General features: G+C 47.3%; 1 protein-coding gene across 1 annotated transcript in view; it reads left to right on the top strand.

The window, feature by feature from the left end:
• The window catches only part of SLC24A3 (solute carrier family 24 member 3), a 496,588-nt gene that overhangs the window by 290,410 nt on the left and 178,441 nt on the right, over positions 1-27,737 (top strand). Inside the window, exon 3 of the mRNA XM_079784858.1 lies at positions 1,317-1,393. Within this exon, the coding sequence (XP_079640984.1) occupies positions 1,317-1,393 (77 nt within the window). The remainder of the gene's footprint in view (positions 1-1,316; positions 1,394-27,737) is intronic.

Raw genomic sequence — 27,737 nt, 5'->3', positions numbered from 1 at the left:
GAAAGGCTGACATTCTCCACCCCGGTCAGTGCCCGGGGTCAGCTCCCTTCAGCGTTTTTCATCCCACAGAAACCTAGTAAAGGTGTCTGCTGTGTGCACTAACTGTTCTCTGTGTTCTGGGAGTCGTAAGGAGGAGCCTCGGGCCATTTGTCAGATGGCCGGTAGGCAAACTGAGGCTAAGAGAGGAAAATACACGCCACCAAAGGCCAGCCGTGGGAGTGCTGGCATCGAGCCCCACATCTCCAGATGCCCAATTGAGGAGTCTTTCCTTGGCCCCAGGCTGACCATTTAACCTTAGGAAGGTTAAATACAATCATTCTAACTGCTTTAGAACCGCAGCAAAGCAGCACTTCATGAAATAGCGGCATGTGCATTGATAGGCTGTGTGGATAGTGCCTAAACAGGGGCTGATGAGGTCAGTACTAAGCATTAGGGGCCTCCGCCAATGAAGCTACTGCCCAGTGGGTCTCCATTGAGGGCTCTTACATTCTCTGTGACCTGGATGACGTGGTCATGTCCTTTGCAAATGAGCCACCATGCTGGGTTCTGTGGGTCAGTCGTTAATATAACAACACGTTACCATGTCGCTAACTAGGGTGTAAATCTTAATATCCAGGCCCTGCCATGCTGGGTTCAGAATGCAAGTCCCAACAGCAGTTTATCCAGACCTTTAAGCTTTGGCCCAGGGCCTCCCTTCTGCCACCTCCACCCCACGCTCACTGCCTTGTGCTGATGCCAGTCATGCATGAGCAAGTTGTGGTCTCTTGTTCCTACTCATAAAGACACCCTGCACTTCCTCTCTCCCAGTTCCTACACAAGGGAGGCTTGGAAGATGACAGGGGTGGGGGACACCGGCTGTAGTGGACACTGGGCATTGCCACGCCATACACGTGGATGGTTTCCTGAGGCACCTGCGACTCTGTCCAGGCCCTTCTCCGGTCCCAGGAACTAGACTTGGCCATTGCAGGGCTGGATAGTAGTTCATGTATTTTCTCACTAACACTTTAAGTGGCGACCTAAAGACCACCCTGATGTTGAAGTGCTGAGTGAATAGAGGAGTGTGCATAATGGATCATGAAAATATCTCTTGGGGCAGAGTCCCAGGTGCTTTAACACAACTGTAGTTTGTTGCCTACCTTCTAATCTGCAGGAAACACCAATTTCCAGTTCGAGGTCTGTGAAGAGAAAGATATCATTTTTTCTCATCCAAGTTCACGGACCCCCCTATTAACATGAGGACTGGCAGACTGTCCCGACCCTCAGCACAGAGAACGCTGTCATCTGTACTGAGCTGGTTTTCTCTCTCTGTTCTTCAGCCCTGCATGAGTTCCCCAGTGACATCTTCACCAACGAGGACCGGAGGCAGGGAGCAGTGGTTCTCCATGTACTCTGTGTAAGTACCTTCTCGTGGCTCTGCTGGAGGGTCCCAGGGGAGGCCTGGCTGGGGGGTGGGCAGTGGTGCCCGCACCGGCATCGCCCCTCCCTCCTGTGGGAGCTTTGTGGGGGCAATTTCTCAGTGTACCCTCTCTAAAAGGCCATGGGTTCATAAGCTGGCAGGCATCTGTATACATTCTGTTGTTGATATCACACCCAAAGCGTGGACTCCAAGGTCAAACCGACCTGCTCCACACTACTTAACTATGCTTGCTCTCTCAGCTCAAATGTCACCCCCTTGGGCAACCCTTTCCTAACCAGCCTTTATATTGTTATATGATCATTTGCTTATTGTCAACCTCACTGACATGTAAGCCTCGGGAGAACTGGGACTTGGTTTTGTATGCGGCTTAAGTTCCCCACCTGTTCCTGGCATGTGGCAGGGGCAGAGTATTTGTTAAGTCCGTGGATTAAGTGTAATGGCAACGGATACGGTGCCTGGCATGTAGTAGGTGATCACTAAAGTTTGTTCTGGCTCTGAACACCCACCACTGCCCTAGCATGTCCTCTGCAAACCCAGTGGGCTGGAGGTCTTTGATTTCCCTCAAACCCATTGGGAGAGTTTGGAGAGGGGGTGTGTGGAGATATGTGTAAGGAGTGGCGGAGAAGCCAAAAGACCTGGCTAGGTTCTGAACGAGGTGCAGCACTGTGGGCTTTCATCTCCGCGACACCCACCCTCCCCCGGGATGCTATCATCTGGATATTTATTTCTGTGAACAAAATTCTCCATATTCCGTGATGTACCCAATAATCACTTTACGTTGCTTCTGGGTTCTGTGGGTCCGTTGTTAAGAAAGGGCCCAGAGGGAATGCTGTACACAGGGTCCGGGCCTGGGTGGGTCAATGTGGATGGCGGTGGTGACACCCACAGCCGGGGCTGGGGCCACTGCTGCTCGAGGACCCCCCAACTCCGAAAGGGCTGTCCACACTCATGTCTGGGGTCCAGGCTGAGCCCTGGCTAGGCTGCAACTATTGACCAGAGCACCTCCCTGTGGCCGCTCCAGCATGGCTTCATGGGGGCCTCCAAGAGAGGGCTTACAGTGAACACGGAGGGAACCTCACGGCCTGTAATGCCCAGGCCCCTAAGTCACAGGCATCCATGACTCAAGGGGAGGGGACGGAGACCTCACTTTTCAGTGCACAGCTGGACGCTGGAGTCTGACCAATCACGGGCTTGGAGCCGCTCTGCTGTTCTCACTTTGCGTGTGGCTTCTGACAAGATATCTAACCTCTCTGGGCCCCTAGGCTGCCCGAAGCCTGACCCCTTCACGCTGAAAGCCACCAATGCTTCAGGTCTTTCCTCACTCACCTCAACCCCCCAGAACCACCTCCCCTGGGGAAAAAAAGGCGTGAGGAGTCCCTTGTAAGCAAAGACAATCTCTAAAAATGCCAGGTGATGAAGTTGGCGCTCTGCAGGCCCCCTGCCCATTAGGAGAGCCCATACACAGAGAGACTAATACGGATGCCAGCTGCCGCCCTCGGCACCAGGGAGGCTCCCTGTCGAAAGGCTGAGGAGACCCAGGCACTGAGCTGGTGCAGAATTCCCTGGGAGCCGTCAGCTCCCTGTGCCCCGGCATCTGAGCGATGAGGTTGCTACTCTGGGCACAAACAGTGCGAGCTCCCTCCTCCCGGGCCACGTTGCCGCCTGCAGCTGGCAGGGCCCTTTCTCCCAACACCCCGCGCACCCTCCGATGCCAGCCCAAGGCAGAGGGGGTGCATTTGCCCTGCTCTTCATGACTCAAGGATGCCTGTAGCCTCTTCTGTCTGTGACCACGCATTCCCAGGGTGGCATGAAGGCCAAGGGTACAAAAGCCCTAACCCTACCTCTCCCCTAGCCACGTCCCTAGCGAGTGGGCAAAAACCTGCAGCTTAGCACCTTGTCATCATTGGTATCTGATACTGCACTTAGCCCCTGCCCTGGGCCCTGCATTGAAGAAACCCCAGGGCAAGGAGTCAAGGGGCCAAGGGAAGCATCCACCCTTTTGAGACCATGCTCCAGGCACTGGAACTTCAGAATTCTCCACCCAAACAGCAGTGCCTGCTGCCAAGGCCTGGGTGGGCCTCCTCCCCGATCCACCTCTGAGAGGGAAGAGACCAGGTGGAGAAGCTTGAACTTGCTGCCCGGGGCATCCACATGCATGCCCATGGTGCAGGGAGGCATCGGGCTCAGACCAGGCAGAGGGCACCTCTTCTCTATGGCAGGGGCACAGGTTAGGGAGGGCCTGCCGATACCCTCCCCAAGGTCAAGGACCGAATCTTGCCTGTGCTTTCCACAAGAGCATTAAGTTCCCCCAATAGGACATGAGCCTCACCAGGGAAGCCCCTTTGTACAGTGCCCGGTGCCTTGAACAACAAACTGCTGCCCAGTTTAGTGCAGGGCTGAGTGATGCTTTTCATCCCCTTCACCCACTGCGGTGCCCAGCGCATTTGGCGTGCTCAGGAATCGTTATATGCACATGTGAGACTGGATGTGAGAAGACACACTGCCAGGACTAACCTGTAGGAACAGATGCATGCATGACAGAGCGGGAGCTGGGAACAGATTCCCTCCCTGCCCTCAGCCATCAGAGGGCCTTTCTGAGCCCCTGCAATGTGGGAGCTCTGGGCTGGCCCCTTCTAGAGGCCTGAGAGGCAGCCTCACCCGCAGGAACCCACTGCCCTGGGGGAGGCCCACTGATGGACACTCCAGCCATGCATCATCTGTCCCGTGTGATGTGAGAATGCAGAGAAGGCAAGTCCCGTGTTGGGAGGCAATTACATTGAACTTGAGGACTGGGTAAGCACTTTCCAACAATGACAGGAGCAAAGGGGTTCCAGGCAGGAGCAGGACACCTGTGATGAAGGATATAGAGACTGGAGAGTCCCTGGCGCCTGGAGTGAGCAGGAACCAAGGACCTGGAGGGGGGTGGAGAGGTTTGGGGGAGGGTGGGCCTCACCTGGAGGCACCACAAGGTGGCTCAGTTGTTGAGTTAGAAGTGGCGGGAAACAGATTCAGGATCTCGCCATCCCTCCTTGCTCAGGAAGCAGGGTCAGCCATCGCCGGAGGGTACCAGAATGGCCAGCCCTCCATCAGGTGAGAAGACCCAGGCCGGCCACGGAGAGAGGCTCAGGGCCCTTTGGGCAGGGCTCCCTGAGGAAGACCCCAGACCTGGGAGGGACATGAGAAGGGGTGAGGGGACTGAGCATCATCCAGCCGCCTCTAGGCCCCTGAAGAGCTATGTCTGCCTCCTCCAGGGAAGGGAGGGTCTCAGAGGTGTATTCTGTCACCCTGGGCTGCCCCGCCACAGGCTGTTCTTTCATGGGATTAACTGCTGTCCTGTTAGGTCTCAAGCAGAGAGCAGAGTCCTTTCAAATCACTCTGAAACCTGAGCGTTGGTACCCACGCTCATCCTTCCTCTTTCCACCTGGACCCCGTGAGCGGGCTGTGCCTGTGAGGCCCCATAAAGCCGTGGCCTTCAACCTCAGGTGTGCACTGGCCTTTGGACCCCAAGAACAATCTTAAATATCCAAGCCTGCTTCTCTTTTTCTTGCTTTTTTTCATAAAAATACTAACTTCTTTTGTGTATGATTTGTAGAAATCAGCCATTTCTGGTTAAACTTTTCAAACACTGTAGATTTAATTTTTCCTTGAATCTTTCTGATTTTATCAATTTCAGAAGCCCTAAATCCTGGGGTTACAGTAAAGAAAGATTTCTATTCCTTCTGACTATTCTTTATATATGGGCTCAGATAATTCATTATCTGTATAACTGTCAACAATGAATAACCCCAAGGAAACACACTAGTCTTCGGACTTGCTTTGTAGCCGATCTGTTATAATGTTGAGACACTAAACGCAGTGTTTCCAGTTTCTTAGGAAATTCGCACCCCGTAAACTAGGGGAACTGACCCCAAACAGAGGAAGAAGCCTGTGGATAATTTTCTAGGACCAGAGTTTGTTTGTGATTTATAAGCATCTTGTGAAATTTTGCTAATTATCCCGCATGTCCATAGCCGAATCGTTGAGATTATAAGCCAAGCTATACATTTTCTCTTCCAATAAAAGCAGCTCTCAGTAATCAGTGTTTGAAATTCTTCCTCAAAATGGGTCTGTTTTTAATAAGCCAACCTCCACAGCAGAAATAAATACCTTGTCAGCTTTGGGAAAGGATTCTTCCTAGGTTTCAAGCCTTCTTCTCGGGTATTTAATGTAACCGCTCTCTTCCGGCGGGAGGACGTTTCTGTGTGCTCGTGTGTGAGGTGGTACAAAGTGAATGTGTAGCCCTTCTGAAGGGAACGTCCTGCTAAGTGAGTCTGTTTGGAAGAAGGATCCAGCCACTGATTCAGCAACTCGGACCCATCCATGGACCAACCCAGGAAGGAAATAGCAACCAGAAAGTTCCCGGTGCCCATCTTCATATTCTAAAACCTAGACACGCTCTGAGGAGCCCAGGCAACTCAGGCATTGACTCTGTGTGCGCAGAAGGCTCTTCTTCCTCTGGGGAGCAGCCACCCAGGCTTCCCAGGGTGGCAAAAGGGATGTTTGGGCCATAGGGAGGTGCCTGGCCATCTGATCTGAGGCCTGCTCTGTCCGGCGGTGGGGACTGCCTTGTCCACAACTCCATCTTCACGGCACCCGGTGTACAGTGCCCACTTTGGGGGCTCGCATGTACTGAAAAGGGGTGGGCTCCACACAGGGTGGGCCATTTGGGGAGTTCAGGCAGGATTCTTGGGCTGGGCCGTCAAGCCAGGGCTCCCGCATGTGGAAGTTCTCCAGGGATGGCAACAGGACCATAGCTGCTGATCCCTGTGACACCCCTGTAGGTGATGTCTGGGACTGGACCCCAAGATTGGTGGTCTCCCCCAAACCTCCAGCTCCTGTCCACATTTCTCTCCTCCTCCTCCAGCCCAGTTTTTAATCTGGTCAGGAAACTGGGGAAATTCCCTGTGAGCCTGTATCCAATTCTCTCTTATTCCCAGATCAGCATTTTAGAGTCAAGAATTTGCTAATTCCTGTTTCATGATTCCACTAAGACCTCCTTGCTCCCCAAAGCCGCAGTGGAAACCAGTCGGCATTGGAGGAAGGCCCTCAAATAGAGGTGGTGAAGTGTGGTTGGGATGTGAGGGGGAGGAAGGTTATTCGGGTATCACCCTCCCCATGGGATTGTGGGTCTTCTAGGTCTGTTCCCTATTTCCTCTCTGTGGCAGTATTCCCAGCCAAGCACAGTGCCTAGATGGCCTAGACGTCCCTAACCCCCCACCCCCACCCCCCAATCTCCACACAACCTGCGCCCCATGCAGGCCCTGACGCTGCCTGGTGTGCTCGGTGCACCTGCTCTGCTTGCTCGCTCCCTACCTGTACTGTTCACTATTTCTTAGTTCACAGCCCCAGAAGTGTCTAATGGGCCCAGCTCATAGGTTTCCTGCCTGACATGCGTCCCCAGCCGGCCTGTGGGTTGACCTCCCCTGGGTCAGGTCCTAATCAGTCGTTGTGATGGAAGGACAGGGCTTCCTTCAGAAGGTGCAGGGATGGCCAAACTCCTGATGGCGAGTCTGGGCTCGGCCACCCCAACCCCAAAACTAACCCCTCTACCCTGCGTGAGAGTGAACACTAATTTGGATGTGTTCTTGGAGAAGGGAGTTGGTCTGGGGAGAGCCCACGTCCCAAATGGGAAAGGCTGCCTGACTCCTCTGAGCTTCCAGTTCCCCGGAGAAAGTTATCTGGAAGGGCCTCACCAAGGAATCCATTTCCTTGGGGCCTGAGCCTCCCTCAGTTCTCTCTGCTGTTTAATTTTAATACCTGGAGGAATGGTTGCTCTGGGCAGGCTCCCTTCCCTGGGGTCCAGATTGCTTTTGTTAAGAGCCAGAGAATAAACTACTTAATGCAATAGCTGGTTCACAGGGGCAGAAGGGCCAGGGTTCAAGCAGGAGGTGGAGGAGGCTCCTTCCAGCTCCACCCAGCCCCCCTCCCCAGCCCCAGGAGAGGCAGCTTTGCATATCAAAGCTCTCCGGCCACCTCAGCCCCAGGGGTTATGTTTGTCTCCCCAGGGGCTATCCTTGGGCTTTCTGGGCTCTGAGACTCTACTTCTATGGCCCAGCACTAATAGAACTTTCTGTGCTGATGAAAATGTTCTCTGTCTGCACTCTCCATTGTGGTAGCTGCTGGCCACCTGTGGCCACTGAACATTTGAAATGTGGTTAATGTGACTGAGGAACTGATTTTTAATTTTATTTCATGTTAATATAAATTTAATTAGCCACGTGTGCCCTAGAAGGCATAGAGATGAGTTCTAATTTCGCCCCGTCTCCCCCCGCCCCTTTGATTATGTTGTTAACTTGAAATCTAGAAGCAGAGGTGGCCAGGGAAAAGGTCACTAGCAAAGGATGCAGGGAAGGCACCTTGGGGCCCTGTGAGAAGAAAGGACGCCTAGGAATAAGAAAATTTATGTGTCCCTAACAAGCTCCCATTCTGTGGAGCGAGTCATAGAACTGCTCCCGACCTCAATTTCCATTTCTGTAAAGTGGGAGCATATAGTAGGTGCTCAGTAAATGCTGGATTTTTTTTTTTTTTATTATTATTCTTCATCTTCTCCCCACCCCACACCCCTGTACGGGCAGCTTTTTTCCTGTCAGGGGATCAGAGCCAGATCCATTCAGTGACAGCGGATCCTGTGAGCTACATACAGGACAGGGGTCGCAAAGCCTCTCTGTAGCTGGAATTTCGGCCACGTCCAGGGCTCTGGGCGAGGGGCTGCTGCAAGCATTTGGAGTTTTAAGGAGACCTACATGATCTGGTCAGCAAGGTTTCAGCAACAACTCACTTGCTGGGCAGACGTGTTTAGTGTTTAGTTAAGGGATTTCACCCTGGAAGAGAAAAATGATTAGAAGAGCTGGTGGAATTCGCTGTTTACTCTCGGAAAAGTGCTGAGCATGTCCTTAATTTGTCAGTGTCAACACACAGCTAAAACTGGTGTGCAGAGAAGATTAACACAGAGAGAGTAAATTGTTCTATTTCGATAGATCTAAGTTATTCCCGCCCCCTCTTTGCTCCCGAGACTTCTTTCCAAAGCCCCTGGCCTGGCCATGAGGCCCATGTGCTGCACCCAGGCTTGCTGTGGATGGACGTCCCAGGACCCCCGAGCTGGAGATAAAGTGTGATCCCTTAGAGCAAGCATGTCAAACTCAAAGGCTAACACGGGCCAAATAAGGTTTAAGTTTATGTGGGCTGCAAAAAAAAATAAAGCTTCAGTTTTCATACAAACGTAGGTTTATTTCAATAAGGACATGCTGAATACAAAGGGCTGAAATAAATGAGTAATTATTAACATAAAATAATAGAACATTTTAATAAAAATTAGTATTTTTTCTTGATCATTAACCTACCAGACACTGCATAACTGCACAAATTAATAACCATAACGCAAATAAACCTGTTTTTCTTGTTCTTCGAAAGCTAAATATTTCCTTTTGCGCACACCGAACAAGTCAGTCCAAGACTAATGATGTGGCAGTCGGCTGCTAAAATATTCGCTGCTAGTATTAGTGGAGAGTAATGGTGCGCCTGCCTGTAAGGTGCGTAAGGGAAATGAATGCAACACGATTATAGTAATCAGTCATTAGCGAACATTGTAGTTCGTTATTAATAACTAGAGGCCTGGTGCACGAAATTTGTGCACGGGTAGGGTCCCTAGGCCTGGCTGGTGATCAGGTTCGATCGGACCTTCCTGCTGCTGGCCAGGGCCTCCATTCTGCACCACCCCCTGGTGGTCAGCGCATGTCATAGCAAGCGATTGAACTCCTGGTCTCCCAGTCAAACAATTTGCATATTAGGGTTTTATATATATAGATTATGTATAACAGGATATGGATATGGTAAAAATTAAGTTACAAAATTTTTATTAAAACATTTCTTATATACCATTATATTGGGTAGGCTGCAAAAATATTCCTTGTGGGCCGCATGTGGCCTGTGGGCTGCGAGTTTGACTTGCTTGCCTTAGAGCCTGCACTGGAACAAGACCCATCTGAGTTTCAGCCTTGGCTTTTCCACTTATTAGCTGCATAGCCACGGGCAAGTTGCTTGGCCTTACTGAGCTTGTTTCCTCATGTGTCCCTGGAGATACCTACCCACTGCATCAGGTTGCACCCACTTCATCAGGTTGCTTTGAGGAATACGTAAAGACAGGTGTTCCAAGCTCTTAGCAAGGTGTCTGGCACTGCATGGATAACACCCCACCTGTACCCCTTAGTTCTTGTAACTTGTATGTGCCCGCCTGACTTCTGCCTGACTCCCAATATCCAGCCCCTGTTACTTGACTTCTTCTGGTCCCCAGAATGCAGGACAGCCCAGAAATAGCCCTCAGAAAGGGGGTGGTAGATAAATACCTCATTTCCCTGGTGCCTCGGTTGGGCTAAATGAAACACGTGTTCCACGCTATCTCCCAGAGTTTCGTGAGCAGGATAAGTTGTAGGTGCCAACCCAGTACCTTGTTTGAAAGCATCTTGATTAGCTGTCTGATCTTCTCCAACTCATTTCCCTGCTGTCTCCTGCTGCTTTCTGGGGTCTCCCCGCCCAGTGAAAGGACTTGCACTGGAATCCTGGTATCCAGTTCTCTCCTGAGGCACCAAATGCATATCACCTACCATTATTATTATGCCCATTTGGTCCCTCTCTAGAACCCATGAGGCTAAGGAGATGCAAGATTCTGAGTCTCGCATTCCTTTTAGACATCCCCAGACCAAGGTGTGACTGAGTTCACCTACGGTCTCTGTGGCTCATGTCTTGACCCCAATGCCAAACGGAAGGAAGCCAGGGGAATGGGCTTGGGAGCAGACAGTTTTCAAATCTGATCTAATGAGGAGCCCCAGATGGTGATGGGAGAGAGCATGCACATTGTTTAGATAGTAAACGTATTCTCTTGGAAACCAGCCACCTGCAGGGTGCTGTGTGTCCCCCTCCATCTTATTTATCTAATTTATTTCTTGGTCCACCCATCCCTACTCTATGTATTTTTTTAAATTCATTTTGTTTATAGAAGATAAACTTTGTGTTCCTCTGAGATGATATTGCCAACAGTCACAGTGTGTATACAATAGCTATGAATGGACTACTTATACTTTCGTAGCATTTTTCTCTCTGAAAAGTATACGTTTAAAAGCTAAGTAAACAATGAGGTAATGCCATTTGGATTCATCACATGTCCTAGCTTAAAGAACTAGTCTTTCGCAAATATTCAAAAAATCAATCTGGATAAAATAGTCAATTAAATGCTCTCATTTATCAGAAAGCACTCCATGCATTCTAAATGTTGGTGCTCAGTGGTTTTGCTCAACAGTTTCCTGATGATTCTGTTTTGTGGAGAACCTTATGCAAGACCTGCTATTTATCATGGCTCCAGATGACAGAATAAATGCTGTCCAGAGGGAACTTTGTATCCCCTCTATTTATCATCCCTCCTACCTGGTATAGGAGTTCTAAGTTTAACAAAAAACCTGACCTTAAAGCCCAGAAGCTTCTGTACCGAGGGATGCAGAACTGCAGCCTGTTCCACAGTCTAAGGAGTCATTTCCTCCCTGCAGATCTGCACCAGAAGAACTCCTGTGGCCAAGACAGGTGTCTCAGTTGTGGCTCCCCCAGAAGCTGACCTGAAACAAGGAGTCCAGGGCAGGTGCTTCCTTTAGGGGATGGTCCCAGGAAGCACTCTGCAGAGGGGGGAAGAGGGGAAAGGCAGCCCATAAGGGCTGTGTGGTAAGGCCAGTGACCCCTGAGGGCAGGGCTGCTGAGCTTAAGCCCCACCCCCTGGACCGGCACCTAGTGGAGAACATGACCTTCCACTGAGGAGCCCAGTGGAGGTGCAGGGGCCTGCAGTGTGTAGCCCCCGCCTCCTGTCAGTGCTGGCAGAAGGCTGCTTTCGTGGAGGCAAGCTGCTCCGAAGCCCTCCGACCCACAGATGGAAGTTGTCCGGTTGTCATGCCAGGAACATGAGTGCCAGGGATGAGGGTGGGCACTGCCAGTGTCTCCTGACACATACCAGCTGGGCTGCCCCAAATAGGAGTGGACTTGCACCTGTGCCCACACCTTGAGGTCATCCTGAAAATCCTGGCTGGTGACTTCCCCTGCGTCTTCTCCCAGTTTCCCCTTCCACACACAGGTGTGGTGTGTGTGCTTGAGGTTCAGATGCCACCAGTGTCCCGGGGTGGAGAGTAGAAAAAGATGGCATCCCCTCGTCCAGTGAACTGCGGGGAGTCTGCAACTGCCCAGCTCCCACCCTCCGCATGGAGAACTGTGCATACGCCCTCCCCCCCCCACCGGCCCCACCCCGCCTACACACACATATCCCAGAGGACTTTTCTTCCTGTCCAGCCCTTCACATTTCCTTTCCGACCCAGTGAGGCGAGAAGAGCAAAGGTCTTGTCTTGTCCCAACACCTTTGTCTCCTTTAATGTGTTCCCTCCAGTGCTACATCTGACTTTGGACTTGACAAGTTCTATTAGTTCTGCCATTTCTCAGGATTAGGGTGAAGGTCAAGGGTGCAAGCCCTGTCTGCCTCCTACTGCCTGGGTAGCCTTTAATACTCTGGGCCTCTGTTTTCCCACTGGGGTATGGGGATGAGGCTAACCTACCTCACAGAAACTTTATTGTGGGATACAGTAAAGCATGTACTATCTCAGTCCAGTGCCTAGAAAATGATAGGTACCAGACAGTGTTAACTCCTATTATGTTCATTGTTCTACTCTGCATCAGTCTATGGGTACCTTTTGTCCAGTGTCCATCAAGATGGTCTTCCTAGCTCATTGTTCCCTTCCAGTCCAAATCAGGCACTCCTAGCACCAGATCAATGTCTTGAGTGCAATGTCCAGGCTATGCCTTGCTCAGACGTCTTCCCCAGCAATGGAGGGAGGAGGGGAGGGTTCAGAGTCAGACTGCTGGGTTCGAATGCCAGCCTTACCTCTCTGTAGGAACATTGGCCTTGGAGCAGTCACTTGCTTCTCTGTGCCTTAGTTTTCCTGTAACGTGAGGATAACAACAGGATGTGCTTCCGCGAGCTCCCCATGTGGGGGTTAGAGAAATCAGTCCTACCAAGTGTGTAGCGCACAGCCTGGCACTCAGGCCGTGCTCAGTAACTGTCAGTCATTGTCATTATTGTCACTTCGGTGTCCCCACCATCCATGTGCCGACCATTTTTTCAGGCTCTTTTTTTCTCTTCTTCTGTATACCCATATATTATAGACTAGCAAAAACAGATTATTCTCCACCCACCAATAAATGCCTGGGCCTTCCTGACCAGTTCCTGGCCAGGTCCCCATCACCTTTGGCCTCCTGGGACGCCTGCAAGCTCCAGCCTGATGCCTGTCCTCCTTGAAGCTTTCTCTGACTTCCCGTAAGGAGAAGCAGTTCTTTACACTAGCTTAGATCTTCTGCTCCTCTAAACTCCCACCTTCTTGTTCATCTCCTAAGGAACTTCATGCCAGCTGCCCTCAGTTGCAGCACATGTCTTCCCTCTCTCCCTCTCCCCAGATTAGTATTGGTGAGCTGGGACCATGTTTTAGCCATCTTTATGTTCCTGTCACAGGCTGCATGGCACCTTGCATGCAGGAATTGCTTCTTGAAGGTGTAGTGTGTGAGTAAATGAATGAATGAAATGCACTTAATAGCTTATCTTTTGAGTATATACTCAGTATAAGCTGGTAAGAGTTAAAAATGAAAGAGGTGAGCAATGAAAATGACAGGATGGTTTCATAGGGCTCCAGGGGTTCCATCAGTCCTGAGCATAACAAGATGACCTTTTGGGGATGGACCTTCATTGAGAGAAGGGTCCTGAATTAAATACTCAGGATACCCCCATGCACAAGGCAGACAGAGTAAATTAAAGCAAGAATGCGGAGGCCACCTACTTTAGTTACATACCTTGGTTCTCCACCATGTCGGTGCTGCCCAGGTAGCTTGGGCTTTGCAAAGATCCAGTGGCAGCAGACCCTCACACCTGCAGAGATGAGTCTGCTTCACAAGGACTCGGAGGCCTTTCCGAACATCTGCACAAAGACGTAGCACCTAAAGGAACATCTTCAAGAACAATCACAGTTTCCCTGACTCCATTAAGGTAAATTATTTCTCTGGAGGGTTGGTGTCTATCTACTGAGGTATTATTTCAGCAACCCAAAGGCAGTGCTCACATACAGAAGGCACCCAAACATCTATATATATAAAAGCTAAGTGACCATTGCATCCGAAACAACTGAACGGATGACTGAACAGGCTGCGTGGGGCAACCAGGCCGGCAGGGGGGTTAATGAGGGGTGACCAAACAACCGAGCAGCAGGCTGTGTGGGGCTACCAGGCCCACAGGGGAGGCAGTTGGGGGTGACCAGACCGGCGGCGGGGTGGGCAGTGAGGGGCGACCAGGCCAGCGGGGGGTGGGGGTACTAAGGGGTGACCAGGCTGGCGGGGGGGGGGGCAATTGGGGGTGACCAGGCCAGCAGTGGGGGGGGGGGGGCAGTTAGGTGCAATCAGGCAGGCAGGCAGGTGAGTAGTTAGGAGCCAGTGGTCCCGGATTGTGAGAGGGATGTCCGACTGCCTGTGGATCGGGCCTAAACTGTCAGTCAGATATCCCCTGAGGGGTCCCGGATTGGAGAGGGTGCAGGCTGGGTTGAGGGGACCTTCTCCCCCCATCCCCCCCCTGTGCACAAATTTTGTGTACTGGGCCTCTAGTGTTATTAGTAAAAGATTGGCATCGGTGGGTTTGGGGGCTGTACCTTTGGTTCCCTAAGCTCGTTTAGCCTGAGGACCAATGACAAGAAAGGACACTGGCCTGTTTGTACCAGACTCCAGGATTTCACAAGGACCCCCTTTCTCTTCCTGAGATCCCAGGAGCTTCTTGCTCTCTGCAGAGGCTCTGGAAGGTTTTCCAAGGCTGTTCTTATTGCCGGTGCTCTTGTTCTCTCATTTTAAGGACCCTCAAAGTTCACTTGCCCTTTCAATTTGCAACACCTCTTTCATTGGGGAATTTGGAACCAGTTTCTAAGAAGCTGGTTCCTAAGACATTTGTATTAAACTGTCAACCATCAACCCTCCCACTTGCTATAGGATGGGTCCCAAGATGGGGCCCATTTACCTAAATCTTTACCCTCAGGGCATGTGTCCTTGACTACTTATGGTGCTCTCTTTGAGAGTTTTGTTTCCTGAGGCTCTCTTTGCATTTCTCCCAAGAATTCTGGGAGCAGATGGGTTTCTTGGTGACATGCTCTTCCACCTAGAAAGCTCAGAGCAAGTGTGCAGATTAGATCCAACTGTGGCCCTCATTCTTGGGTATTTGGTTAGGATGCCTTTTGCAAATTCTTGTGATGTATTCTTGGATTATGGAGAACTCCTGATCCTGGCCTATAGGTCATCATGGAAGCTGCCTTGTCAGCTATTTTATTAGTGCTCTGATGGTTCTTGTTTTATCCACAAAGGTAGAAGCCTGATAATCTATTTATTCTTTCCTGGAACTTGTTAAAACTGCCTTTCCTCTGTGCTGTGGATGCAGGGATTGAGGCAGACGTGTATCCTTGGCCGTTAGCATACTTTTCAGCATCTGAAGCTGTGACAGGACCAGCAGTTTTGGCTTGTGCTGGACCCTTAACATCCTCTCCTGGACACAGGCCTAAATTCATTTGACGGCATCGCTTTTTCATTTTACGGAGTTGGCTGAGACAAGATCTATTACTCCTCTATAGAGATCAGGCCCTGGAACATAATTTTATCCCCACGCTCATATGCACATGCAACACATGAGTGCACACGTTACACACACATGCATGCCTATGAATGCTATAATCCTTTATTTTATTTTCTGTTATTTTTCCATAACCATTTATCTCCACTATGCCCCCTTCCACCTCCACCCATTTCCCTTTCTCCCGCGATCACCACACTATTGTCCATGGCTGTGAGTTCTCTCTTTTTCCTTTTTTTGCTTATTCTCTTCACCTCCCACCACCCAACAGCAAAGCTGTCTACCTTCTCTCTATCTATGAGTCTGTTTCCATTTTGCTTGGTTGTTCAGTTTGTTCATTAAATTCCACATATGAGTGAGATCATATGCTACTTGTCTTTCTCTGACTGGCTTATTTCCCTTAGTTAAATAACCTCCAGGTCCATCTATACTGTCACACAGGGTAAAATTGTCTTCCTTTTTATAGCAGAGTAGTATTCCATTATGTAAATGTACCACAGCTTTTTTTATCCACTCATCTACTTATATACACTTAGGCTGCTTCCAAATCTCAGCTATTGTAAATAACGCTGCAATGAAAATAGAGGTACACATATTCTTTCAAATTTGTGTTTTGAGTTTCTTTGGATATAATCCTGTTTGAAAGATAATAGGAATGATTTTTAATATATTAGGCACAACTACTTAAAGTGTGATTCTGAATAAGTAAAGAGGTGTGTGTGTGTTTATGTGTGTTTGTTTTAAATATCTCAGCACTCAACTGAAGAGAGAGGGTGGGTTGGCATGGAGTCAGTTGTAGTTTGGAAAAGAGCTATGAGTTTTTAAGACAGCAACCTTTCATTCTTCCCTGCAAACCTATTTATCTCTTAGCTTGCCCTTTCAGCAATTATCGCCACCATGCATTGAGTTGCTCAGGTTGGAATCTCAGGAATCAAACTTGATTTCTCCCCCTCCCACCATACCCATCAAGTCCTGCCTAAGTCCTGGCCAGTCCATCTCTCTCTTCATCCACGGGCATGAACATTATCCAGGCCACCATCATCCTTCACCTGGATCAGGATCTCCCCCTCGTGTCCATATTCCATGTAGTGGCCCAGGCGATCCTTTAAAATCATATGTGTGGATCAGGACAGTGTATTCTAGCTCTGCCTACCTCTACAAACACATTGCTTCCTTCCCCTGCCTGCCCCCCACTCCTACCCTTCAGCTCTGCCGACCTTCCTCCCCATCCTGTTCCTTAAACATTTCAAGCACGTCCCACCTTTGGTCCTGGGTACACACCCTTACTTTAATTACATGTTGACCTTGTACAGCTTGCTACACACTTGTCAGTTCTCAGTTGTGTGTGAACACTCACTCACAGCCTGCCACTGGGAGGCTTCGCTCCACTCTTTGCTCTGCCGGCAAAGGAACCAGATTTTCCTATACAGGACGTTTAGGATTTTCCCATCCATGACATTTTTACCAAAAATGGTAAAAAGCGAATCTTCTTGTTTCTCTTCCTATAGTAAATAGACAAGTCCGCGTAGAGAGGAATCTGTTCAAACTAGGAAGTGTTCAGCATGACTAAAGAGGTGATTTATTGTGCATTTCTTATAAAAGTAGCTGGCCCTCATTAAAGAAAAAAGTATTGTTGGGAAGGAAAGGAAAGCTCTTCTGTGAATGTATTCATATCTACTTGATTCTGCAATGGTATTGGCATGGAGACGGGGCATGAAAAGGGAATGGAAGGGTGTCCAGCACTGTCAGACATGGCAGACATCCCATGGTGATATTTCTAATAACAACATACAAAGAAATCATACGTGCTGGGCATCAATGGGGCAGCTATATACTTTGAATGTCTCCAAATCAGTCGAGTGCTGAGGGCCTCTCTCTGTCTTTGGGGTAAATAGGTGATGGCCCCAGAGCCATTCACCAAAGGAGAAAGAGTGGGTGGGTGTGGTGTCCATATCTTAAGCTGTTGATTTCCAGGATGGCTCAATGGTGGCGGGTCCTTCTGTCCCAGAGCCACCACTGCTCCAGAGCTCTAGGACCTTGAGTATGTCACTTGCCCCTTGGGATCTTGGCTTCTTTACCTTTAAATGAGAAAAATGTTCTTAGGGCCCACTCTAACTCCAGGATCCACATTTGGTACATAAAATAGGAAAGGGCTCCTAGGTGGCTTCAAGCTTCCATCCCTGGGCATCCATGACATTGTCCAGTTTCCCAGGACACAGCCCCTTCCAGGAGCCTGGAGTTCCTGGACACACATAGGAATCGTGATATTGCACACTTAAAACTCACCTGCGGTAGCTGGAGCTCAGGCACTGGTATAACCAGGCACCGGGAAGGCTCTTTTTCTTCTTGTCACAGGTGAACAGGCAAGTCTCCTTGGTCCTGGGACCAGATCAGGTCACATGATCATGTGGGCAGAACACAGGCCTGCAGCTGCTCCATGTAAGGATGGGACTCCTGTGGAGAAACAAAAACCTCTGCCCACAAAACAATAACATTAGTGGCTAAGGGCAAGATTAGAGGAGGCCTGTGTGCAGCGGCCCAGCTGCTCCGTGTGCTGCATTTGCACCAGTTCACAGGCATCGGGATGGGAGCTGAGCAGAAAGATCGCCCGAGGTTTGTGGCTCCCCTGCCGTAGCTCACCACCCGGTTAACAGTCCACAGATGCTCTCATTTCATTTTTTAGCCGCAAATGGACCCATACATGGTCCAAATGCATCAGAGGGTTTCCCTGAAGTTCAAGAATGCAATCAACCAAGTAGTTGGGAATTTCTTCTCTCCTGCTAAGATGCTTATACAGGAGAGTGGGAGAAAGGGAAACATGACCCATGGGACTATGTAATGTACAAATACAGCTGTCCATCTGTCTTGCTCCCAAGTCATGAAGAGAAAGGAGGGAGAATGGCTAATGGCTGGGGGTCTGCTGTGACTCTCCTTAAATGCCCCCACCTCTGAAACCCTCTTCATATAAATGAGTAACCTATGCCTGGATAAGTACCTAGGCCAAGGGAGCAAGTTGCTGATGTCATATTTAGAGCTAAGCATGCATAAATGCCTCAAGCAAACCAAGAAGAGTTTCTTGAGACCGGTGTGAATGAGAAATGCAGAACCAAGACAGGAAGGGACAGATAAGCATGGTTCTCTCTTCCCAGGAGTCTGACATCTTGTAAGACTCAAACTGGGAAACATTACACCGGAATGAAAGGTGCAAGCAGACTTCTAAGTGAACGTGGATGATTAAAGCTCTGACAGTTAAATGACTTGTCCCCTATGATGTAGGTATTATTTCCCCCATTTCACAGAGGAGAAAACTGAGACATGGAGAAATTCAGCAACTTGCCCTGGACACACAGCTCATGAGTGACAGAGCTGGGGTTGGACCCGGGGCCATGGCTTCCAGAGTGGGAGCACAGGGAGGGAGGCCCCATTCCCATACGGTGACTTGAATGCCGACTTTAGAAGGGTCTGGGGCATGTTGTTTGATGAGTTTTCTCAATTTTATTCTCAACCCAGCTCTAGAAGCTACTTTCCAATTCCCATAAGCTGCCAGAGAACCCAGGGCAGCCGTGGAGCCATAGTCATGGGAACTGTGGCCATGCCTGCTCTCAGGACACTGTAAGCAAGCCTCAGGTCCAATGCCAAGGTGGACTGGGCATTCTTGGACAGGCTTCATATTCAAATCCCTGAGTGACTAAGTCTGTCTGCACTGCACCTTCATTCGCCACCCCAAGGAGAGAGGACACTGGGGTAGACCCTGGTCATGGCTCAGGCCTAGGTCATGCCCTTGCCCTTTGCTCTTGTCTGAGCATCCACACTGGTGTTTGCACAGGGCCAGTGTGTGTTTGCAGGCTCCTCTAGCTCTGTCTGCTACCCTCATTTTTCTGAGATTCCAGAAGCCTCTGAATAGCACTCATGATAATTGCAGAATTCCCACATATATTGATGAGAAACAGCTACACAAATAGCACGACTTGGTATTTACAAAGTGCCAGTTTCCTGTAAATATAGAATTTTGGCAATTACTGCCAAGCAACTCGTCCACTTTCTGGAGGCAGCACTTGTCTTATTTCAGCCCTTTACCGGGGACATTTGTGTCACTTCTACCTGTGGCCAGTCTCATGACCTCAACAGATACAATTCCATGAGGCAACCAGACAGTCTGAAACCAAGAGCAGTGACCCCCAATCTATTTCAGAGTGTGGCGACTCTTTTTTACATTCCAGGTGTGTTTTGACCACTCCTCCACCATCTATGCATAGACACCCCATACAATAAGGCAGGCTCTCAGGGGTCTGTTGTCTGCAGATTGGAAACCATGGCTTGCCACAGTCTTTTCGCAGCAAGGATTCAGGAATCTGGAGAAGGGCTGTGCATAAATGAATAGAGACTAGACAAGAAATATAAATTTGGAAGGCATTTGGGGAAGCCGGGTGGAGGCTGCACCCTCTAGTGAAGTGAGCTCCCTGAATCTCCGGACTATGGCTTTTTATTTACTGGAAAACACATTGGCCCTTTAGGAATGCAAATAGTCATATCAAAGGTAAAGTTTGGTAAACAGGAAAAGATTATCAGGTTAGGGAAAATGCCCTCAGCTGTTTGGCAGCAGATAATAATATGTAGATCTTCAGCCCTGCTGAAAATGTCCATCAGCCTTCTGATGAACTTCTCCCATTTATTATGCTAACTACTGTTAGTCTTTGCCTCCAGCAATGGCTCATTTGTTGATCTAGTGTAACATTTCCCTAACTGTTTTGTGAGGTGCTGCAGAAAGAAAGATCATCACAGGCATTTTGTGAAAAATAAAGATTCTTTAAGTAAGTGTTTAAGGAATGCTAAGTTATTGTCTAAATTCAGGGTTTCTCACAAACTTTAAATATGGACCATGACTCTCCCTATGGGAAGTATAACGGCAGGGTTTTCAAAACTGACCACAGAACTCTCCTTTTCACAGAGTACTTTACAGGCATTTGCAAAGCATCATACTTTGGGTAAAATGACTAACCAACTGCAGCTTTCATAATTGATTTCAGCTCAGCTCTCAAAGGGACAGTATTGTATCAGTTAGCTTTTGCTATATAACAAATGACCCTGTATTTTAGTAGCTTAAACCAATAGCCATTTATTTAGCTCCTGGTTCTATTGGTTGGTGGTTTGGGCTGGGCTCAACTGGGTGGTTCTTCTGGTCTTAGCTGGGCTTTCTCATGTGTCTGTGGTTAGCTGTCAGCAGCTAGACAGTTTGGCTTTGGGCAGCTGACTATCAGCTGGGGCAATGAAAGCCACATGCTCTGTCATCCTCCATTAAGCTAACCCCTACTTTTTCACATGGCAGCTGGACAGAGTTCCCAGAGATCAGTCGGAAGCTGCACTAGGCTCACCACTGGCACAACATCACATCTGCCACATTCTGTTGTTCAAAGCAGTTCACAAGTGTAGCTCCCATGAATCCTAAGCCAAGGGGACTTTCAAATTTCTAGGTTCTTGAGAGAGGTGATTTGCTTGGGAGAACAAAGCTGAGGTTTTTGTTTAAGCTCTGTTTGCATAACAAAGTAAAAGAGTTTTGGATCCAGGTTGCATGTTTATTTGGGGTGCCTGGGGGTGGGTGCAGTGCAGGGGGCTGAACAGAACTAAAAGCACCTGCGGTCCACTTCTCCATACCTGCCATCACCCATAGAACAGAGTTCGATTCTTTAGCCTGCTGCAGCAAGGGAGAACATGCCCAGTGGAGCATTGGGAGTATCTCTAGAAGGAGGAGGTTTGCCTTGGGCGGCATGACTCTGAAGAGGGGTGGTAGAAAAGGGAGTAGGCCTGGACTGTATGCTGACAAAAAGTGGGTACAACTTGATGATTGGATATCTCCATAGTGTCTGTCCAGGAAGACGTAGGATGTCAGCACTGCTATGGTTGTCATTGGTAAGGAGGCAGCAGTAATCACCCCATAGGCAGGCTGGTGATTGTTTTGGGTTTGGGATTCAGCTTTGGTCTATGTCCTGTTAGATACATTGTTCAGGATCCCTTGCCCTGTGGAAATGTCAGAGTTTTGTTGGGAATATTGAGATTTGGTCACCAATATGCAGACCACAGGCCAGCATGGGGGTTAGCCAGTAAGAGACTCTACCATGTGCTTGCTCCAGCCCTCTGCTGTTGGTGGCCCTGGGCTTCTTTACCTGTTGGAGGCATGGCAACCTCAAGAATGAACCCTAAAATTGGGCAAATAGTTGAGCTGGCAACTGGCAGCCTTGACCCTCCCCTGGTAATTCCCTCTGACGAACTAAAGATGATTCTTTAGTCTAGATCAGTCAACAAATAATACGTACTTGATCCTCTTTGTTCCCAGATTTTGTATTTGCAAATTTGCCTACTTGCTAAAAAAGTATTTGTAACCCAGAAATCAATATTCCTACTCACAAACGCACACAGTGACTCCACACGCATGTCCCCAGCTGAGGTCCAACCGGGCAGCGCTCTGCCTTCTTGCCTCAGCTCCGAGACTGTCAGCAAGCATCCTTTTCACAGTCTACTTAGTGGCAACATTTGTGCATTTTTGTGCTTTCTGTTGATGATTTCTCGCTTTAAAATCGCCTCCAAGCATAATGCTAATGTGCTGTCTAGTGTTCCTAAGCCCATGAAGGCTGTGATGTGCCTTGCGGAGAAAATTCATGTGTTAGATAAGCTTCGTTTAGGCCTGAGTTATAGTGCTGTTGGCTCAGAGCTCAGTGTTAATGAATCAACAGTGTTAAGTAAGGTGTCTATACATAAAATAAGGTTATGTATAGATCATTTGTTGTTGCTCAAGGCTTCTAGGAACCAAATCCCGTGTTTCCTCTAGGAGGGTGGCAGAGTACTCACTAATTCACTGTTTGTGGGACACGGTTATGGTACATAACTGCCGTGCATGGTGAGAATTCCTGTGTTTGCAGCAGAGATATAGGGACCATCCATTTTACTACATCAGGGTCTGTAATTGTAGGCCATGCCTTTCCATCAGTTTGAGACAGATCTGCAGAGAATCAGAAATGTGGGCTCCAGCCTCAGCAGGTCTGTACAAGAATTCCACCTCCACCAGGCCACCACTGTGGCTGTGCATCTGCTCTGTGGTCTTCCTGAGTGAGTCTTCCCTCTAAGATAAGAAGATATGTATCTAGAACAGCGATCTTCAACCCAGGTCCTGTGGCAGGCACACTGATGTGCCTCAAGAATTTTCACGAGACTGTCTTTACTCCAATGTGAATTTCTGGCTCCTTTGGCAAAAATTATCTGTCCATATATGTGTGGTTTTATAGCTGGGCTCTCTATTCTGTTCCATTGATCTGTGTATCTGTTTCTCTGCCAATACCATGCTGTTTTGATTATCATAGCTCTGTAGTATATTTTGAAGTCAGGTAGCATTGATACTTCCAGCCTTGTTCTTTTTTTTTTTTTTTTTTTTTCAGGATTGCTTTGGCTATTCTGGGTCTTTTGTGGTTCCATACAAATCTGATGATTTCTCGTTCTATTTCTATAAAAAATGGCATTGGGATTTTGATGGGGGTTGCATTAAATCTGTATATTGCTTTGGGTAAAATGGCCATTTTAACTATGTTGATTCTTCCAATCCATGGACACAGGATATTTTTCCATTTCATTGTATCTTTTTCAATCTCTTTTAATAATGTTTTGTAATTTTCAGTATATGGGTCTTTCACATTCTTTGTTAAGTTTATTCCTAGGGATTTTATTCTTTTAGTTGTGATTGCAAAAGGAATTGTTTTCTCCATTTCTTTTTCTGAAGTTTTGTTGTTGTTATACAGGAAGGCAATGGATTTTTGTACAGTGGTTTTGTATCCTGCAACTTGACTGTATGTTTTTATTGTTTCCAGTAGTTTTTTGGTAGAGTCTTTAGGATTTTCTATATACAGCATCATGTCATCTGCTTCAATAAATGGTGCTGGGAAACTGGAAAGCCACATGCAAATGAATGAAACTGTATTGCAGTTTGTCTCCATGTACAAAAATTAATTTAAAATGGATCAAAGACTTAGACATAAGACTCGAAACAATAAGTCACATAGAAAAATATATAGGTACCAAACTTATGGACCTGGGTGGTAGAGAACATTTTAGGGACTTGACCCCAAAGGCAAGGGAGGTAAAGGCAAAAATAAATGAATGGAACTATATCAAACTGAAGAGCTTCTGCACAGCAAAAGAAACGGAAAACAAAAAAAACAGGCAGCCAACCAGATGGGAGATGATATTTGCAAACAGTAGCTCCGACAAAGGTTTAATTTCCAAAATATATAAAGAACTCATAAAACTCAACACCAAACAAATAAACAATCCAATCAAAAAGTGGGCAGAGGACCTGAAAATACACCTCTCCCAAGAAGACATACAAACAGCCAATAGATATATGAAAAGATGTTCAACCTCACTGGCAATCAGGGAAATGCAAATTAAAACTACAATGAGATACCACCTTACACCAGTTAGAGTAGTCATTATCAACAAGACAAGCAACAACAAGTGTTGGAGAGGTTGTAGAAAAAAGGGAACCCTCATTCACTGCTGTTGGGAAAGGTAGACTGGTGCAACCACTTTGGAAAGCAGTTTGGCGATTCCTCAAAAAAATTAAAAATAGCTACCATAGGCCCCAACAATTCCACTCCTGGATATATACCCAAAAAACTCGAAATCATTTACTAGTATATGCAAAGATATATGCACCCTTATGTTCATTGCAGCATTATTCATGGCGGCCAAGAGTTGGGAATAGCCAAAGTGCCCTATGATAGAGGACTGGATAAAGAAGATGTGGTACATATACACAATGGAGTACTGCACGGACATAAGAAAGGATGAAAGAGCGACATTTACAACAACATGGATGGACCTTGAGAACATTATGCGAAGTGAAATAAGTTAAACAGAGAAAGCTAAGAACTATATGATTTAACTCATATGTGGGATGTAAAACTGAAACTTATGTACACAAACAGCAGTGTGGTAGTTGCCAGAGGGAAGGGAGTGGGAAAGAAAGGGGTCCTAATATGAGGTGACAGGAGAAGATTTGACTTTGGGTGGTGGGCCCATGGTCCTATATACAGATTTTGTAAATTAGTAATCCACACATGAAACCTACATGTTCATACCAGTGGTCGGCAAACTGCAGCTCGCGAGCCACATGCGGCTCTTTGGCCCCTTGAGTGTGGCTCTTCCACAAAATACCACAGCCTGGGCAAGTCTATTTTGAAGAAGTGGCGTTAGAAGAAGTTTAAGTTTAAAAAATTTGGCTCTCCAAAGAAATTTCAATCTTTGTACTGTTGATATTTGGCTCTGTTGACTAATGAGTTTGCCGACCACTGATATAGACTAATGTCACCTCAATAAAATTAAAAAAACAACAACAAACTTGGAATACCTAATATCCTGGCTGGGTATCTCAGTTGGTTGGAACATTGTCCTGTACACCAAAAGGTTGCAGGTTTGATTACCAGTGAGGACACATACATAGGTTCAATCCCTGGTCAGGGCATTTACAGGAGGCAACCGATTAATGTTTCTCCCACATAAATGTTTCTCTCTCTCTCTCTCTCTCTCTCTCTCTCTCTCTCTCTCTTTTTCCCTCTCTCTTTTTCTCTCCCCCCCCTTTCTTCTGTCTCTAAAAATCAATTTAAAAAGATATCCTTGAATGAGGATTTTAAAAAAATATGCAATGCCTGAGTATTTAGTCATTGGCAATAACCTCTTGTCACTTAGATTGTCAAATAAAACAAAATGACAGCAGCCAACACAACACCAGCCGTCCAGTGTGAAAGAATCAAAATAATACCTGCTGTGTCTTTTGTCAGATCCGCAAAAGATATAACATATTTTTGGTGTGCCACAGAAGTTTAGTAATTAGTTTATGTGTGCCATGAGATGAAAAGTGTTGAGAATTGCTGATCTAGAACACTGCACAGTGCTGGAATTCAGCAAGTCCTAAAAGTGTATGGGCTATTAATAGAGAGACGATATTGGTCTTTCTCAGTGGGGAACATAGAGTAGGAGAAAATCAGAAGTATACCTGGTGAGATCATCATTTTATTTCAAGCATTCTAAATTTCTTGAAAGGGAGATACACCTGTATTTGACACCATGCTGAAACCAAGACACATTCAAGACCCAAACATTAATGCATTTGGGATTATCTATATTGATGTCCCTCTCCATTAACACAACACTGAGAGTTAACAGCATTTTCATTTGCACTGTAAATTTTGAAACTGGATCTCTTTTTAATTAATACAAGCTAGCTTCCTGCAGGAATCCTGTAATGATGTGGTATCCTCATAAATATCAGATCTCTGTACAAGGAGGGCATTTTTCCTTCTTTGTTTTATCCTTAGTCATATTTCCAGGGCATCCTTACAGATAGCACCTAAGGCATAGGTCCACTCCAACATATAACATGTGCTCTGCACAATTCTTTACCCTTCTTTGGCTAAGTTAGAAGCACCTGTATTTTACAGATTATACCAGATTTTCTAGTTTTCTAATTTCTTGTCTGAGTCTGCATCTCCTCACTCTTCTTCATAGTTTCTTTTATAGCCTATCTTTTTTAAAAATATATTTTTTTATTGATTGTTTAATGAGAGGAAGGGAGAGGGATAGAGAGTTAGAAACATCCATGAGAGAGAAACATCGATCAGCTGCTTCCTGCACACCCCCTACTGGGGATGTGCCCGCAACCAAGGTACATGCCTTTGACCGGAATCGAACCTGGGACCCTTCAGTCCACAGGCCGACGCTCTATCCACTGAGCCAAACCGGTTAGGCCAGTGGTTGGGAAACTCAGTTAACAGAGCCAAATATCAACAGTACAACGAATGAAATTTCTTTTGAGAGCCGAAAACCGACTTCTGCGCATGGGCCACGAAGTTTCAATCGCACTGTACGTGCGCACCCACACGTGGTATTTTGTGGAAGAGCCACACTCAAGGGGCCAAAGAGCTGCATGTGTCTCGTGAGCCACAGTTTGCCGACCACTGTGTTAGAGCCTAGCCTATCTTTTTTGACTGGCATTCTCAAGGAACAGTTTTGCTATTTTCCTGCTTTAATAGCATGAATTCTATTAGCCACAAACAAACAAAAAACACCAAATTCTTCAACTATCTCTCCCAAAGACCTCCTGACCTGTCACTTCTCCTTTTACTCTTCTATATGTTCATGTCCTCCTCCAGGCTCAGGGGTTGGGTCCTAAGCAGAGAATCCAGTTCCAGCCTTGCCCATCCCTCCCCATCAAAGTCCCTTCCCAGATGCATCCCTTTATTTCTCTTTCATAACTCTTTACCCAGTGAACAGTCCCAAGACTAGTGGGATATTTTCAAATTATAATTGTGTGTGTGTATGTATGTATGTAAATAAATGTATATCTATTACAAGTCTATAAGAAAAAGGCATACAACCCCACTGGAGGAAAAAGGTTAAATATTTAAACAAGCATGTTATAGATGAGGAAATTCAGATGGCCAATAAACATATGAAAAGTTGCTCAACTTGGTCATCAGGGAAATACAGATTAAAACTATAACATGGTATCACTCCACATCCACCTATGTGGCTAAAATGAGACTGGCAATCCCAAGTGTCAACAAGAATGTGGAGCTACTGGAACTCTCATCTGCTTCTTGCGGGAGGAGGCATAAATTGATATAAACTGATGTAATCACTTTGTAAAACTATTTGGCAGTAAGCGCTGAAGCTGAACAGCAACATGGGATTGCTCTGTGACTCAGCAATTCTAATCCTGTGTAGCAACAGAAATGCACACAGCGGAAATTATGTTTGTACCACATGTAGTAGAATGTCTGTGGAAGCACTGTTTGTAATAGTCAAACACTGGGAACTACCTGAATGTCCATCAATAATGAAAAAGATAAATAAATCATGCCAGTGTCAAACAACAGAGTATTACGCAGCAATGGTAATGATCTCTAATGACCTACAACTACATTGTAGGTCCTGGGAATCTCACAAATACAGTGTTGAACCAAATACAAAAGAGTGAGGACTATGTGATTCCACTTATAATAAAGTACAGAAACAGAAGCCAAGATAATGGTTAACCTCAGGCTTTAGTGACTCTGAGGCCACACAAAGGGGCTTCTGGGGTGCTGGTCATGTTCTGTTGTTTTTTGATCTGGTTACTGATTACATAGGTGTATGTAGTGTATATAAAAAGGTATTAATGCCCAGGTGGCAGGCTGGATCCCCAGTAAGAGGAGCATAAGGCAGCCGATTGATGTTTCACTTTCACATTGATGTCTGTCTCTTTCTCTCTTTCTCCCTCTCTCTTGCTCTCTTAAAATCATTGTCAAAAAATCTTTTTTTAAATGTTAAGCTGTTCAGTTATAATGCGTCCATTCCAATAAGAAAGGAAACCTAAAATCGGAATCCCTGAGTCTCTGGGGAATGGCAACTCCAGCATCACCTGCCCTGCTCAGCTCTGGGCAGCAGCTTGGAGGGGAAGCCCAGGCTTGATATCAGCTGGATGCAGGGGCTCTTTACACTAAGGTCCGAGAGCTCTTTGGATCTGCTATTAGCACTTTTCCTCTGTGAGTTCAAGTTGCCAGGGGCATGGCTCTTAGCCTCATG

This window comes from Cnephaeus nilssonii (genome assembly GCF_951640355.1).
Source record: "Cnephaeus nilssonii genome assembly, chromosome: 11".
Lineage (NCBI taxonomy): Eukaryota > Metazoa > Chordata > Mammalia > Chiroptera > Vespertilionidae > Cnephaeus > Cnephaeus nilssonii.
The sequence above is the reverse complement of the archived record's forward strand: the minus strand, read 5'-3'. Positions and strand labels throughout refer to the sequence as shown.